General features: G+C 35.1%; 1 protein-coding gene across 6 annotated transcripts in view; it reads right to left on the bottom strand.

Moving 5' to 3' along the window:
• The window catches only part of HERC4 (HECT and RLD domain containing E3 ubiquitin protein ligase 4), a 140,495-nt gene that overhangs the window by 23,010 nt on the left and 100,307 nt on the right, over window positions 1-17,178 (bottom strand). For 3 of the 6 annotated variants that reach the window (XM_008695938.2, XM_040624048.1, XM_040624049.1), the window contains 4 exons: window positions 15,468-15,491; window positions 12,951-13,049; window positions 10,862-11,029; window positions 10,474-10,617 (listed from right to left, as the gene is read on the bottom strand). In XM_008695938.2, coding sequence (XP_008694160.1) covers window positions 10,474-10,617; window positions 10,862-11,029; window positions 12,951-13,049; window positions 15,468-15,491 — 435 coding nt within the window. The remainder of the gene's footprint in view (window positions 1-10,473; window positions 10,618-10,861; window positions 11,030-12,950; window positions 13,050-15,467; window positions 15,492-17,178) is intronic. The other 3 variants (XM_008695939.2, XM_008695940.2, XM_040624050.1) reach the window with 1 other exon arrangement.

Below are 17,178 nucleotides of genomic sequence, written 5' to 3'. Positions count from 1 at the left end.
GCTTATTTCCCCCTATCTTTAAAGAAGCGATATATGGTTACAGTAAGAGAAAAACATTTTTTATCAGATTTGGGGCTCCAGACCTAGTTCATTCACTATCTAGCTTCAGTGTTTTCAAAGAGAAAAACAGTATCTCATAAAGTTGTTGTGAGGAGAAATAGGATTAATGTATGTAAAATACTTTTAGCCCAGTACCTACGGCATATGGTAAAGACACAATAAATGTTAGTTATTCCAACTAGCTAGTAATATTCAAAATAAGATGGTATCATTTCTGCATATATATATTTTAATATTTTATTATTTAGAGAGATAATTTTTAGAGATTATTAGAGATAATAATTTAGAGATAATAATTTTTATTATTTAGAGAGAGTGAGTGTACGCAAGTGGATGCATGTGTGAGTGGAGTGGGGGGAGGGGTAGAGGCGGAGGGAGAGGAAGAGACTCTCAAGCAGACTCAGTGCTGAGCCTGGAGCCCCCAGCTGGGCTGGATCTCACAACCCTGAGATCATGACCTGAGCCATAAAACCAAGAGTCAGATGCTTAATCGACGAAGACACCCACGTGTCCCATCATTTCTCCATATATTTTTGTCCATAGTTTGGAATATTTGCTTAGGAGAAATTTTGCTTTGTAAGAAGAATTTTGAAGTCAAATGACAGTTAAGCATACCCTGAAACTGTTTTTGTTCACACCTATTCTAATTTACCCTGACACTTGTAGTCCAGAACATCTATCTTTCCATGTTTTCATCTGTATACACACAAACACACATTTCTGAGTTAAAAAATGATAATTTGGGGTGCCTGGGTGGCTCAGTCAGTTATGCATCTGACTCTTGATTTCAGTTCAGGTCATGATCTCAGGGCTGCGACACTGAGGCCCCTATTGGGCCCCACGCTGGGTGGGGAGACTGCTTAAGATTCTCTCTCCTCCCCACCCCCAAAAAAGAAGACAAGAAAACTTGTTTTAGTATGTATTTTTGTCTATTAGTGACACTGAAAATTAGGTATTTGTATTTGTGAAATGTCTCTCTGTATTTTTGGCCCATTTACCTTTCAGCAGTTAGTGTTTTTTTTCTTTGGTGCAAAAAGATGATTTTATTAAAGCACAGGGGCAGGACCCATGGGCAGAAAGAGTTGCTGCTATTAGTGTTTTCTTATATATTTATATTTGAATTCTTCATATACCAGGAGTTAATATTACCCTGTCATATTTGTTACATATATCCCAGTCTGCTATATGCTTTTTAATAATCTTGTTTTAATAATTTTGTTATGCATAAATATCATTTTTTTCCCCAGTGGTCAAATTAATCTTTTTCCTCTGTGAGGTCCTATATTGTGTTTAAGTTTAGAAAGTCCTTAAATAGGACACACTGAATAATGTGTTAATCTCTCTTCCTCCTGAAATCCTTCTAAATGAGAATAAAGGAATAAAAATGATATAAACCCACCAGAAAAAAGAGAATAGGTGATGGTTTTAATATCACTAAAGAGATGTTAATATTTTAAAATCTGAAACATAGATGGATGGCTGGTACCTGATTCAGTAAAGCAGAAGAATCTGAAAACAATAGCTTGTTAAGAGAAAAGCCAATGAGAAGCTAATTTGTACTTTAGGCTGAGGAACTGGAAGTACCAAAAAATACCTTTAAAGTCAAGTAGCTAAGCTAGCTCAGTTGGTAAAACGTAAGACTCTTAAAAGTCACAGGTACTCAAGTAGGGCTGAAAACAGGATGAGTGGTAGAAAGTCCCTTGCCTTTCTGGAAAGGATGAGCCAAAGTGGCTCTGGATTCTCAAACAGGTGATACATTAAAAACAAAGGGATCAAAGGGTTCAAGGGGATTAAGAGGTACAAACCTCCAGTTATAAAATAAATAAGACATGGGGATATAAACTGCAGCATGGGGAATACAGTCAATAACATTTTAATAACTTTGGATAGTGACATATGGTAACCACACTTACCATGGTAAGCACTGAGTACTATGTATATACATGCTAAATCACTATGCTATACACCTGAAACTAATACACTACAGGTCAACTACAGTCAATTAAAAACATAATCTAAAAACTTAAAATACACATAAAAAAACAAGACAGTCGAATGAATTTATGTATAGTTAACAATGAGAATCCTAGCTTCCCTTTCCAGTGTTCAGAACACTACAAGAACACTGGCAGCCAAAGAGTTAAAAAACCCAAAGAGTGAAAAACTATATATGTTGACATTTGAGCTTTCCCCCTTGAAATGCCCATACCTAATCACTCTTATGAATGGAGACTCTAATCATAAACTGTGTGCTCAGGGGCACCTGGGTGGCTCAGTCAATTAAGCATCTGACTCTTGACCTCAGGATTCTGAGTTCAAGCACTGTGTTGGGTTCCATGCTGGGCATGGAGCCTACTGGGGAAAAAAAAAGAAGAAAAAAATATGTATGCCCAAACTAAGTAGCTTTTTAGTGTTACATTCTTAAATGTGAATAAAAAGTCAAAGATCAGAAGAAAAAGACAAAGGAAATAAAAGAAACCTGGAGGAATAATTGGTACTGTGGGGGGGAAAACAAAAAACTGTCAAACAACAAAAAAAGTGCCCAGTATCCAACAAAAATTTATGAGGCATGCAAAAAAAGAAGAAATATGGCCCATTCATAGGAAAAAAAGAAGTCACATAAACTGTTGAGAAACCTGACACTGGATTTACTAGATGAAGACTTTAAATCAACTATTTCATTTTATTTATTTGTTTTGTTTAAGATTTTATTTATTTATTTGAGAAAGAAGGAGACAGCACAAGAAGGGGGAGCTGCAGAGGAAAGAGGGAGAAGCAAGCTCCCTACTGATCAGGGAGCCGTGATGTGGGGCTCGATCCCAGGACCCTGAGATCATGACCTGAGCTGAAGGCAGATGCTTAACTGACCGAGCCACCCAGGTGCCCCTAAATCAACTGTTTCAAATATGCTCAAATAGCTAAAGGAAACCATGGGGGCAGGGGGTGGGGGAGAGAACAGAATAATAATGTCTCATCAAATAGAGAATATCAATAAAGAGAAATTATGGAAAAGAAGCAAGCAAAAATTCTGGAGGTGAAAAGTACAATAACTGAAACAAAAAATTCACCAGAGGGGTATAAGATATTTGAGCAGGCAGAAAAAAGAATCCACAAACTTGAAAATAGGTCAGCTGAGATTATCTACTTTGTGGGACAACAGCAAGAAAAAAGAATGAAGAAATATGAAGAGAGCCTATGAGACCCATGGGATACCATCAACTTGTATGATGATACAAGTAGTAGAGTGCCACAAGGAGGGGAGAAAATGAGACAGAAAGAATATTTGAAGAAATGGTTGAAAACTTTCTAAATTTGATAAAAGACATAAATCTAACACCCAAGCAGCTCCACAAACTCCAACTATGACAAACTTGAGATCCACATTCAGACACATTTTAATCTAAGCACTGAAAGTTAATTATAAAAAGTACTGAAAGCAGCAAAAGAGAAGCAAGTCATCACATAGAAAGGCTCGTCAATGAGACTAACAGCTGATTTCTAATTTGAAACCATGCATGCCAAAAGGTAGTGGGATGAGATATTTAAAGGGCTGAAAGAAAAAACTGTCAATCAAGAATTTTACATCCAGGAAATCTCAAATAAAGAAAAACTGAGAGAGTTTATTGCTACTGGACCTTCCTTACAAGAAATGCTAATAAGTCCATCAGCTGAAAGGAAAGGACACTACACAGTAACTCAAAGTCATACAAAGAAGTTAAGAACTCTGCTAAAGGTAGCTACACAGGTAAATATAAAAGTTAAAATTATTGTACTTTTGATTTGTAACTTTTTTTCTCTATATGGTTTAAAACTCAAATGTATAAAATAATTATAAACTACATTATCTACATAATGTACACAATGTATAAAGCTGTAAGGTGTGACAACAAAGAGAAAGGAACAGAGTTGTTCTAGGAGCAGAGTTTCTGTATACTACTGAAGTTGATATTAATTCAAACTAGACTGTTGTAAATTTAAGGTGTTAATTTTAACCCCCAGGGGAAGAATGAAGGAAATAGCAGATCTCTCTCATGTGCGTGCTCTCTCTCAAATAAACAAAATCTTAAAAAAAAAACCTCAACTTTAAATGTAAATGAACTAAATTCTATAATCAAAGGCAGAGACTGGCAGAAAGGATTTTTAAAAAACAAACCATTATTCAACGATAGCTGGTCCCTAATTTACAATGTTTGACATTTTTTGATTTAACAGTGGTGCAAAAGTGATACTATACCAGTAGAAACCATACTTCAAATTGTAAATTTTGCTCTTTTCCTGGGCTAGCAATATATAGCATGATACTCTTATGGTGTTGAGCAGCGACAGTAAGCCACAGCTCCCAGTCAGCCATGCAGTCATAAGGGTAAACAAACAATACTTATAATCCTTGTGCACATAGAACCATTTTATTTTTAACTTTCAGTACAGTATTCAATAAACTGTGATATTCAACACTTGGTTATTAAATAGGCTTAGTGTTAGATGATTTTGCTCAACTGTAGGCTAATATAAATGTTCTGAACATTTTTTTTAAAAGATTTTATTTATTTGTTTGAGAGAGACAGAAAGAGCATGAGTAGGGGGGAAGAGGCAGAGGGAGAGGGAGAAGCAGAATCCCTGCTGAGCAGGAAGCCCATGTGGTACTCGATCCCAGGATCCTAGGATCATGACCTGAGCTGAAGGCAGACACTTAACCAACTGAGCCACCCACGTGCCCCTGTTCTGAGCATGTTTAATGTAGGCTAGGCTAAGCTATAATGTTCAACAGGTTAGATCTATAAAATGTCTAACTTACAATGGGGTTATGGGAATATAACCCCATCGTAAGTCTAGGAAGATCTGCATATGCTGTCTATAAACCTTACTCCAAAACCAAAGACACTAGATTGACAGTGAAAGTTTGAAAAAATGATATGCCATGTAAATAATAACCAAAAGAGAGCTGAGAGTGGCTATACTAATATGAGATGAAATACACTTTAAATCAAAAAGCATCAATTCATCAAGAAGATCAAACATTTACAAATATCTATAAACCTAACAATACAGCTTTTCAGGATATATGAAGTAAAAACTGACACAATTGAAGGGAGAAATACAGTTCTAAAATAATAATTGGAAGCTTCAATATCCCACTTTCAATAACAGGTATAACAATCAGACAGAAGATCAATAAGGAAATAGAGAACTTGAAAAAATTATAAAACAACCAGACCTAACATAGCTACAGATCATTCCATTCCACAACAGAATACATAATTCTCAAGTGCACGTGAAACATTTTCCAGGAGAGACCATATATATGTTAGGTCAAAAATTAAGCCTCAATAAATTTAAAAAGACTAAAATAAAAAAACATATTTTCAGACCACAATGGAATAAAACTAGAAATCAACAGAAGGAACTATGGAGATAGGGTACGTGTCTGGCTTATTTGGTGGAGTATGCAATTCTTGATCTTGGGGTTGTGGGTTTGAGCCTCACATAGGGTGTAGAGATTACTTAAAAATAAATTCTCAAAAAAAAAAAAAAGGGAAATATGGAGAATTCAAAGATGTGAAAATTAGCACACAAAGAAGGTATCACAATACAAAAACTTATACGATACAGTGAAAGCAGTATTCACAGGGAAATTTACAGTTATAAACATATATATTAAAAAAGAAAAAAATATCTCAAATCAATAACCAAACTTTATATCCTAAGGAACTACAAAAAGAAGGGCAAACTAAACCTAAAGCTAGCAGAGGGAGATTATCGATGAAGATTAAAGTGGAGATAAATAAAATATAGAATAGAAAAACAATACACAGAAGCAACAAAACCAAAAGTTGATTCTTTTAAAAGATCAACAAAACTGACAAACCTTTAGCTAGAATGACCAAGAAAAAAAGACAGACTCACGTTACTAAAATCAGGATCCTTACAGAAATAAAAAGGATTGTAAGAGAATACTGTGAACAATATTATGACAACAAAATAGATAATCTAGATGAAAAGGACAAATTCCTAGAAACATACAAACTACCAAACTGACACTAGAAGAACTAGAAAATCTAAAACAAACAAACAAAAACCTCCCCCCCCAAACAACCTATAACAAGAAACTGAATCACTAATCAAAAAACTTTCAGGGACGCCTGAGTGGCTCAGTCAGTTTAAAGCCTGCCTTCGGCTCGGGTCATGATCTTGGGGTCCCTCTGCCCCTCCCCACGCTCAGGCTCCCTCTCAAATAAAATCTTTTAAAAAACCCCTCAAAATAAAAAACCTTCCAGAAGGGGCACCTGGGTAGCTCAGGTGGTTAAGTGTCCAACTCTTGGTTTCAGGGCAGGTCATGATCTCAGGGTTGTGGGACTGAACCCCATGTGGGTCTCCATGCTCAGTGGGGAGTCTGCTCGGGAATCTCTCTCCTCTTCCTCTACCCCTACCCCTGCTCACATGCTCTCTTTCTCTGTGTTTCAAATAAATAAATAAAATCTTACAAAACAAAAAACCTTCCAATAAAGAAAAGCCTAGGATCAGATTCTACCAAACATTTAAAGAATAATTAATGCCAATTTTTCCTCTTTCAACAAATGGAAGAAGGAACACAAGGAATGGAAGACGTGGGAACATTTTCTAACTCATCTGTGAGGTCAAACTACCATGACACCAAAGACAGACAAAGGCATCACAAACATGAAAAAGAAAACTAAAGACCAGTATCCTTAACAAATAAGGATGGAAAAATCATCAATAGAATACAAGTAAACTAAACAGATTATACACCATGACCAAGTGGGCTTTATCTCAAGAATACAAGGTGGCTCAACATAAGAAAATGCACCAATGTAATACATCACATTAATGGAATGAAGGAAGGAAACCACACGATCATCTTGAAGCAGAAAAAGCATCTGACAAAATCCCACTGTCTTTCATGATAAAAATACTCAACAAACTAGACATAGAAGAGAACTTTCTTAACACGAGAAAAAGAATTTATGAAAAATCCACAGCTAACATCCAACTCAGATCAGGAACAAGAAAAGCATGTCCACTCTTACCACTTGTGTTTGACAGTGTACTGGAAGTTCTAGCCAGGCAATTAGGCAAGAAAAAGAAATAAAGGTATCTAAATTGGAGGGAAAGAAGTAAAATTACATCTATTGCATTTGTGGATGCCATAATCCCATATAAAGAAAATCCTAAAGAATCCATAAAACCACCTATTAGTGCTGATAAATGAATTCAGCAAAGTTGCATGATGAAAGATAAACATACAAAAAGCAGTTGTATTTCTATACCCTAGCAATGAACAAACCAAAAATAAAATTTATTAGAAAGTTCAAATTATGACAGCATCAAAAAGAACAAAATGTTTACTCAACACCTTCTCCATCAAATCCTTAATGGCCTTTTCTGCAGAAATGGACAAGCTAACCATAAAATTCATACAAATCTGCAAGGGACCCCTAATAATCAAAACAATCTTGAATGAGAAGAACAAAGTGGGAGGACTCATACATTCTACTTCAAAACCTACTACAAAGCTACAGTAAACAAAACAGTGGGTACTGGCATAAGGACAGACATTTATATCACTGGAATAAAACTGAGACTCCAGAAATAAATCCATACCTCTGTAGTCAATTAATTTTCAACAAGGGTACTAAGACTACTCAATAAGGCAAGAATAATCTCTTTAATAAACAATGGTGGGACAACTACTCACATGCAAAGAATGAAGCTGAACTCTTACCTCACACCATAGACAAAAATTAACTCAAAACAGATCAAAGATCTGTAACAGCTAAAACTACAGAACTCTTAGAAGAAAATTCAGGGGTTATAGTCAATTGTTTCTGAGTTATGACATCAAAAGCACAACAAAAGAAAAAAATAGATAAATAAGACTTCAACAAAATTTAAAACTTTGTGTGTCAAAAGATATTACCAAGAAAGTGAAAAGACAACCCATAAAATGGGAGAGAATATTTGCAAATCATACATTTGATAAGAATCTAGCTTCCAGAATATATAAATAACTCTTAAAGCTCAACAGCAAAACGACAATCTAATTTACAAATGAGCAAAGGACTTAAAAAGACATTTTGCTAAAGAATATAACAAATGGCCAAACAAGCACATCACTAGTCATTAGGGAAATGCAATTCAACACCACAATGATATGCCACTTCATATTCACTATACTAATAAAAGTAAATATGTTTTTGAAACATATAATTTAATAAAAAGGAAACAGCAAATGTTGGAAAACAGTTTGGTGGTTCCTCAAAATGTCAAACTGAATTATAACATGACCTAGCAATTCCACTCCTAGGCATACCCCCAAACTGTGAACAGTTTGCAAACAAAAATTTGTATATAAATGTTCATAGCAGCATTATTCATAACATTTTACCAAAGAGTTAAACGACCCACATGTTTATCGATTAATGAAGGATAAACAAAATATGGTATGTATATATACAAATCAGTATTATTCAGGTACAAAATGGAATGAAATATTGATACATGGATGAACCCTGGAAACATGCTAAGTGAAAGAAGCTAGCCACAAAAGGCCACATATCATATGACTCCACTTATAGCAAATAACAAGAATAGACAAGTCCGTAAGACAAAGAGTAGACTAGTAGTTGTCAGGGGCTGGAGGGAGAAGGAAATGGTGAGTGACTGCTTAATGTGTACAGGTTTCCTGTTTAGGTGATGAAATGTTCTGGAACTATCTGTGGTGATGGTTGCACAACACTGTGAATGTACTAAATGCCACTGAATTGTACATTAAAAAAATTCCTAAAATGGTCAATTTTGTTATATGAATTTTACCTCATTAAAAAATATTTATAAAGAACATATGGCCCTCTGCCTTCTCCCTCTCCGTGTCAGGACTGAGCTTTTAGCTAATACAACTACTCTGAGGTAATGGTCCAATATGCCTGGGGCTGAGATTTTAGCCAGTGTAGGAAAAAGACTGACTACATGAAGGGTAAATTGAGTAAGTATCTTGAAGATGCTAGCTGTGAACTTTCTCACTACTGATTTAAGTCACATAAAATGGAAAAGGAGGCTACAGTAAACTCTGTGATGTTTGCATAGAATCAGAGGTATCAAAGGGTGCACCTGGGTGGCTCAGTCAGTTAAGCATCTGCCTTTGGCTCTGGTCATGATCTCAGAGTCCTAGGATCAAGCCCCTCGTGGGGCTCCCTGCTCAGTGGGGAGTCTGCTTCTCCCTCTCCCTCTGCCCCTCCCCCTGCTTGTCCTCTGTCTATCAAATAAAATCTTAAAAACAAAGCAAAGCAAAACAAACTCTCCAATCTGTAAAGCTCTCCCTAGACAAAGATGGGATAATATGAGCATCAATAAAGATAATAACTACAACGGACTGAAAACATCAAATATATTTAAATCCATGAATAAATAATAATATTTGAAAACAAAACTAAAAAATAAATTGTCACCACTGGAGTATGTCAATAAACAGATTCATTCTTTTGCAAAACTGGTAACTGAAGAAAGTAAATCCTTTCCCATATGAATTATACTACTAAGGAACCAAGTAGTAGATGTAGGGAAGTTTCTCTGTATAGAAGTATCCAAGCCAATAAAATGAAAAAGAAATTTAAGAGTAGCACTGGTTTTGCAACCTAATAAATTAATGAGCCTAGGCACTAATCATCAATGACTGCTAACATCACAAAGGAGGCGAGCCTCCTGAAACAATGAATAAATAACACATCAAGGTTTTTAAAACCAACAGTAAATATTCTATTCAAATTTCTTTCAACTCATTCTATAACTGAACCATCCCTATTTCATTTATAGTCTAAATCAAGGGTCAGCAAACTTTTTCTGTAAGGGGACAGATGGCAAATATTTTAGGCTTTCTTGATCATAGGGTCTTTGTCTTAACTACTCAACTCTGCCTCTTCCAGTTGTAGCTAGAAAGCAAGCATGAACAGGTAAATGAGAGGACATGACTTTATTTACAAGAACATGTGTAGAGAAGAACTTATGGACTATAACTTGCTGAGTAGTTACCTCTGCCCTAAATGATAAGGTAGAGAAATCAATGATTGCTAATGATAAATTAATTCTTCCCAGAAGAAAAAGTTAACCTGGTAATTATTATTTAATCCTCAAATCTAAATCAGCAGAAAGAAAGGTCAACATCATTCTCAGGCTGACCATTCCTTTAATTTATTCTGCTAATTTGAAATGTGTGAGAAGCACGAAGGTGTTCTGATGACTCTGAGTCCAAAAGTTTATAATTGTTCAAACTGTAATAAAGCAAATCTCTGAATATGTTAGGAATCCAGTAATAACTTTTATTTACTGAGTCAACTTGACACATGTAGGTATACATACATAGCTATATACATAGAAATAATTTAGACAGTTGGACCTCACCTTATCAGAAAACCAAATGAGCCTGGACTCTTCGTAATACCTAAACATGCCATATTTAGGATCCAACAATTCTCTCATGATGAGTAAGAAAAATTCTTTGCGTACTCCTCCTGCATCAACAGCATCTTCTCCAACAAATATAACCTAAAACAGCATAATGCAAACACTGAATGTAAAGAAATGGAAGTATATTCTGGAGAGCCGAGAGCCCATAACATGTAATTTAGTACCAATAAATGCTCAGCAATTAATAGTTTAAAACAATTAAGAAGTTTTATATAGTTTTACTTATTAAGTTTCAAAGATACATATAAAACTTCTTAAATTTTTTAAACTATTAATTGCTGACCACGTATTGTAATATATATAATAAAAAATGTCAAATTACCTTAAGTGGCTTTTTGTAGTCTATATTCTTTGTTTTCCTAAGGACTTCCATTGCATCTCCTACAATATTTTCTCTACGCACAACTAGAATTAAGCAGGGATTCACAGATTCAATCACTGGGAGAAAAAGAGAGGAGACATTCTGTCTGTGGGCCTGGTCAATAGCCATCTAGAAAACAAAAGATTAAAATTTTAATAGCGATGCTATAAAGAAACTAATGTGACTGGGTAAGCTAACTTCTACCTATTGATTATAATCCTATATTTTATAATTCCTGTAATAGTACCTATACTACTGAATTCACAGAGCACCTAACACAGTTACCTAGTAGAGCAAAGAGCTTAATAAACTGTATTCTCAACATAAAGAGTGTCCTTTTGAATGTTTTTATACTGAAGTATAACTAATGATACCATTAAGTAAGCATGCAACTATAATATGGTAAATCTGAACACTGCTATTTCTCAAAAAATAACTGGGATAAAGAGAAGAAAAAGAAAGCAGCACTAAAACTACCTCTAATGAAAATAAGGAACAGCCTGGCTAAGTAGTATTATAGAAATTCATCTAGTAGAGTGATCACATGTACTCACAAACCAAGCATTTGGCCTTCACCATCTAAAAGCTTTGTTTTTTTCCTATGGTTTTTCCTGTGTTCTTGTTCTAAAATGGAATATACTATATATTAAAAGCATGAGGCAATTATTGTTTTAACAATGACCATCAAAAAACTGGTCTGCCAGCTGTTAGTATAAACCCTACAAAAATATTTATTTCTTCTGTTGATGAAAATGGATATAAGCACATCTCTAAAATTCCCCTAGTATTTATGATTTAAATACGGGGAGGCACTTAAAATACTAAATGCATTTATTTTAAAGGAATGAAACTATCAAAATTGGAGGGGGATAATTTTTTTTTTAATAAAGATTTTATTTATTTATTCGACAGAGATAGAGACAGCCAGCGAGAGAGGGAACACAAGCAGGGGGAGTGGGAGAGGAAGAAGCAGGCTCATAGCGGAAGAGCCTGATGTGGGGCTCAATCCCAGAATGCCCGGATCACGCCCTGAGCCGAAGGCAGATGTAACCGCTGTACCATCCAGGCGCCCCGGGGGGATAATTTTTTAAAGCATTTAGTGCTCAAGGTTTCTTCCCATCCTTCTCTTAGTCCTTAGCTTCTACAGTCTGATACACTATACTAGAAAACAGAATGCAAAAACTTTTTAATTTACAGGCTCAAAAGATAAAGCAAATCTGTAGCTCTCAAAGTCATAATATAAATCAGTTTAAAAAATCCTCATAATAGCGGCGCCTGGGTGGCTCAGTTGGGTAAGCATCTGCCTTTGGGTCAGATCATGATCCCAGGATCCTGGGATTGAGCCCATCAGGATGCTCCCTGCTCAGCAGGGGGCCTGCTTTTCCCTCTCCCACTGCCTGCTGCTCTGCCTGCTTATGCCCTCTCTCTGTCAAATAAATAAATAAAATATTAAAAAAAATCATTTTAGTGAAAAAATGTTCGACATAAAACAGAGCAAGTTGGGGGAGAAAGGAGAGGGAGGAGCAGGAGATGACCAATCTTAGGAAAATACCTTTTTATTACTAAAAACTTTCTTCAAGGAAAACTTCATATCCTTCCCCTAACAAGTGACCAAATGCCTTTCTTTACATCATCTCATCTCTAGTTACTTCCATTTTTTACCAAGAATATAAATATATAATGAAGCAAGATTTGAAACAAACCAATGTTTATCAAGTAAACTAGTAAAACTGTTTACAAAAATTGCAGATTTCTGTAACAAAAAAGGCTTTTACTTTTTTTTAGATATAAAATGATTAAAGGCTAAACTATTCTATTTTCATTTAAATATATATATATAAGTAGCCCTCATAAGAATATACATGTCACATGCAACAGTCCTCTCTATAAGATACCAAAGGTACTTTGCAAAAGCCAAACCACTGAGGTACAGAATGTTCCCAAGGATTACTGATTATAGGCAAACTTCAAGTATTCACTTTTTAAAAAACCTTACAGAAACAATTCAAAAACCATTCTCAAATCAGAGTAGTATTAAACTATATTTTACCTGCATCTGTAAGACTGCATCTGTTTGTAACAGAGTAGTTTTTGCTTGGGCATCAAATACAAATGGATATGTGCAGATTGTAACAGGGATATCTGCCAACTGGAAATAAAAAATTAAAGTATTAGTATGAATTGATTTGTGATGTATTTTTTTGTAAGTAATGTCATTTCTTTTAAAGCTGATCACATTCTTGGTTTATTCACTTATCTGATCCTCAGGAATTATAAATAAAACATATTGCTTACTTTCAAATATGGAATTTTTACTGATAATCAGATGAGGCACTGGAATAACCCCAATCCCCAATAACCCCAATTTTAGGAGGGAACTGTATACTTGAAAGTCCATACAATTGTAAATAAGTATTTTTTGCTTAGCACATATTAACTCCAAGATTCAGTGAATTAGGCTGCAAATATATTCTAAAACTGGGGGCTTCTGGGGCACCTGGGTGGCTTAGTTGGTTAAGCATCCAACTCTTGATTTCAGCTCAGGTCATGATCTTGCGATTGTGAGATATAGTCCCACATCGGCCTCCGTCCTGGGCCTGGAGCCTGCTTAAGATTCTCTCTCTCTCCCTATTTTCCTCTCTCTCTCTCCGCCTCCCTCTAAAAATAAAAATAAAATAAAATTGGGGGCTCCTATGTTAAATACATTACTCAGTTCTTCTATTTTAGGGCTATTCTAGTAGCTGAGGCCAAAAATAAGCAAACCAATTATTCATTCATTTAACAGATATTTACCATATGCCATTAGAGAGCCAACATTATTATAAATCAACATTCGTTTAACCTACAAAATTAGCACGAGTATTATTTTCTGTCAACCTTTAAAGTTGAGAAAACTGACCTATTATTGCCATTATCACACATTAATCACTTTACAATTATTTATCCTAGCAAGTAATACAGTGATTGATTGCTAAGTATTTTAACAATGCAGAATAATACAAAGAGCTACGAATTTCCAGCCATAGATGCTTGCAGTTGGAAAAGGATGTATTCCTACCATGTAGCCAACAAGGCAATGTTTTTGTGTCAGCTCTGAAACAGAGCCCCCTGCTATAAGGTTTCTGTGAAGACAATACAACATGAAACAACCCACTTAAGTGCTTAAGAAAGTTCTCTTTATTAAATGTGAATTCACATTTCTATACATCACTATGCATTACTTCGTTCTGTATTTCAGTCTTCATTGCAGGGAAGCATATACGGTTTAACATATTTCAAGTCCCCATGCTCTCTCTAAATTGTCTTTCACAGTAAACATTCCCAGTTTTTCCAGACATTCTGAAAATAATATGGTTTCCAGCCCTTCTCCATCCTAAATGCCTTCTTTTAAGTGTATTTTATCTAAGTCTCTCTTAACAAAAACAAATAAAATAATCCAACAGGGCCCAAATGAGACTATTAACTCTTTGTTGTCAACATATAAGACAGCAGGCTGAGTTATATTAACCTTAAATCCTCATTCTTTACTATTTTTCATATGAAAATTTTTACCTTGATCCTATATTTGTGCCACTACCTGGCAGAAAGTGATTTCACTACTCTGAAACTCAAAACTACCAAGATGATTTTCAAGGTCCCCTCTGGTTCTAAATGTCTATGATTTCATAATTTTATGTGCCACTTCTATGTGAAGATGAGGAAGCACACAATATTAGGCCCATGATATAAAGTTAACTCTCAATGTTTCCCTGGTTCAACTGCTGGGAAAAACAAAACAAAACAAAATAATAAAACCTAAAGTCTATAACAGAAGTATGAAAGAAGTACTATAATGATCCCAAGTGTTAAAAAGGTGGTTTAGGCTTGTTGATAATGTAAACTAAAATGCTAGAACTTTCTATGTTAAGACAGTATATTACACAAAGTGAGGAAGATGACCATAATGAGTTTATTTAACTTTATGATCATTTTGAGTATCAATTAGTTTGAAAACTGAAAATCATTTTAGTTCTATAATATAAAATATTTTCTACCTTACTGGGTAAGCATTTGTCAGATTTTAAAAGTTGTCTTCCTTATTACAAAGGACACACATTAATTTTATACTGAAAGACTTTAGGACGGTTGAAACTATTTTAACAAAAATATCGTTGAAAGGCATCATATAGGTGTAGTGTTAACTAAAACAGAGGTTTCACTTTTCTTCAGAAAATTCCTCTGAAATGTTATATAGGACAATTCCCAAATACTTATTAAAAAAATAGGGGCGCCTGGGTGGCACAGCGGTTAAGCATCTGCCATCGGCTCAGGGCACGATCCTGGCGTTATGGGATCGAGCCCCACATCAGGCTCCTCCGCTATGAGCCTGCTTCTTCCTCTCCCACTCCCCCTGCTTGTGTTCCCTCTCTCTCTGGCTGTCTCTATCTCTGTCGAATAAATAAATAAAATCTTTAAAATAAAATAAAATAAAAGTCACACAAAACAGAAACCTTTTGCTCTCCTATCGCTTAAGACAAAACAGAGTATATCTTACTCTGAACAAGAGACTTCATTACACCAAACTTACCTCAGTTAATCCATGGTTGACATCCTAAGACAGCAGTGCAGAATGTAACAGTAATGAGGAAAGAGCAATGTTAGTGTCCAAATTCAACTATTTCTATTCAAAGTAGCATTTCACGTATTTTGCTACAGAATATTGAATTAATGAAGTAGACCAAAATACACCTACAGCAAAACTTACCCATCGCATGTGCACCTTACGTAGCTATATCTATAAAAATAAGAACTTTGCCTCATGTATCTTGTGGTCATAAAATTATCAAGGCTTGAACATAATGAAATTTGGCTTTAGCAACTATGCACCCCATTTGTAGAATTTAGGTAGAATAGGGAAACTAAACCTAAACTTGGTCTTGAAGATATAATTTTATGTCTCAGTTTCACCATCTGGAAAATGGAGAAAATATTCCTCAGACTTCAGGACTTGATTAATTTTGAAAAAATGTTTGAAAAGTCTTTAGTAGATTAAAATGCTATATGTAAATAAAGTGAAGAAAACTAAGCTATTAGTTGTTTTAACTGACTCATTTAATTTGTGTGCTTCCCCTATAATAAACTGTAAACATCAGTATAACAGCTGTCAGTGAGTTTTGTGAGAACTTGCAGCCAATTATTGAACCTAAGGATGGGTGTGGGGAACTCCCCAAAATTGCAATTGGTGGAAGAAGTGAGGGCAGTCTTTGCGGACTATTCCTTCTAACCTCGTAGTTTGCTAAATGCTCGCACACCTTTCAGGTACCTTTGGAGACTTTAAGATATGAGCAAAGACAGGGTTCTCTCACTATATTGTGCTAAATAAAACCAAAGCAGTATGAGCATACGCAAAATAAGACTCCATACAAATCCAATTCAGAGAAAGGAAATTACTGATTAATATTTTAAAATTCAGAGTACCACATTATCACTCGGTAAGTGCCCTTCCTGGCAGTGTTAAACAAGAACATATTCAGAAGCTGTACTGCAGAGAAAGCCTTTTACGTTGACGCTCAGTTTAATTTGAAACCAACTTAACAGGAACACCTGACATTCTTTTATAGTATACCTTGTGGGACATTTTAAACATGCTATTATTACAATGAAAGTCTAAACAAGCAAAGAAACCCTTTCAATATTTTCTGACTACCTATAGAGCCTGCTTGATAACATACTAGATACCAAGACAGTTTATATCATGGGAGATTAAATTTTTCTTAAGTAAATAATAAAATAATATATATGCACTGTTTTTTTTATTGCTCCATTATATAGATAAAGGTGCTATGCACATCATTATGCACTGGGGAAGTCAATAAGATTGTTAGAATTTATGGTATGACTAAACCATACTAAAGCAGAACCTAAGTTTTACCGTAAGCTGAAAGGGATATAGGAAATAATGGGACATACGGAAAACCTGAGAAAAGAAGAGAGGCTTTTAGATACCAAGAAGAATGATTATCTGGAAGGGCAGAATCAAAGGGTAAACCAGATTAAGATCATTATTAGAAATTTCAATTTAAGGGTTAAGGATCTTAGACAAAAGCTCAAACATTTTAAAAAAGGTAAATGCAAAAAGAAAAAAGGTAAATGCTTAAAAGAGCATGGATTAACTCTTCTGGGAAATATTAGAGTTGCAAGGTAGTTGTTATATTAGTTGCAAACCTGATTCAGTCAAAGTAGTATTTCCGAGAGAATTTTAAAAGGAAAGCAAAGTCAAGTGGGGTTGGAGAGAAGGC

This window comes from Ursus maritimus, unplaced genomic scaffold, assembly GCF_017311325.1.
Source record: "Ursus maritimus isolate PB19 unplaced genomic scaffold, ASM1731132v1 scaffold_7, whole genome shotgun sequence".
NCBI lineage: Eukaryota > Metazoa > Chordata > Mammalia > Carnivora > Ursidae > Ursus > Ursus maritimus.
Note: the sequence above shows the minus strand (reverse complement) of the source record. Positions and strands in the feature narration are given on the sequence as shown.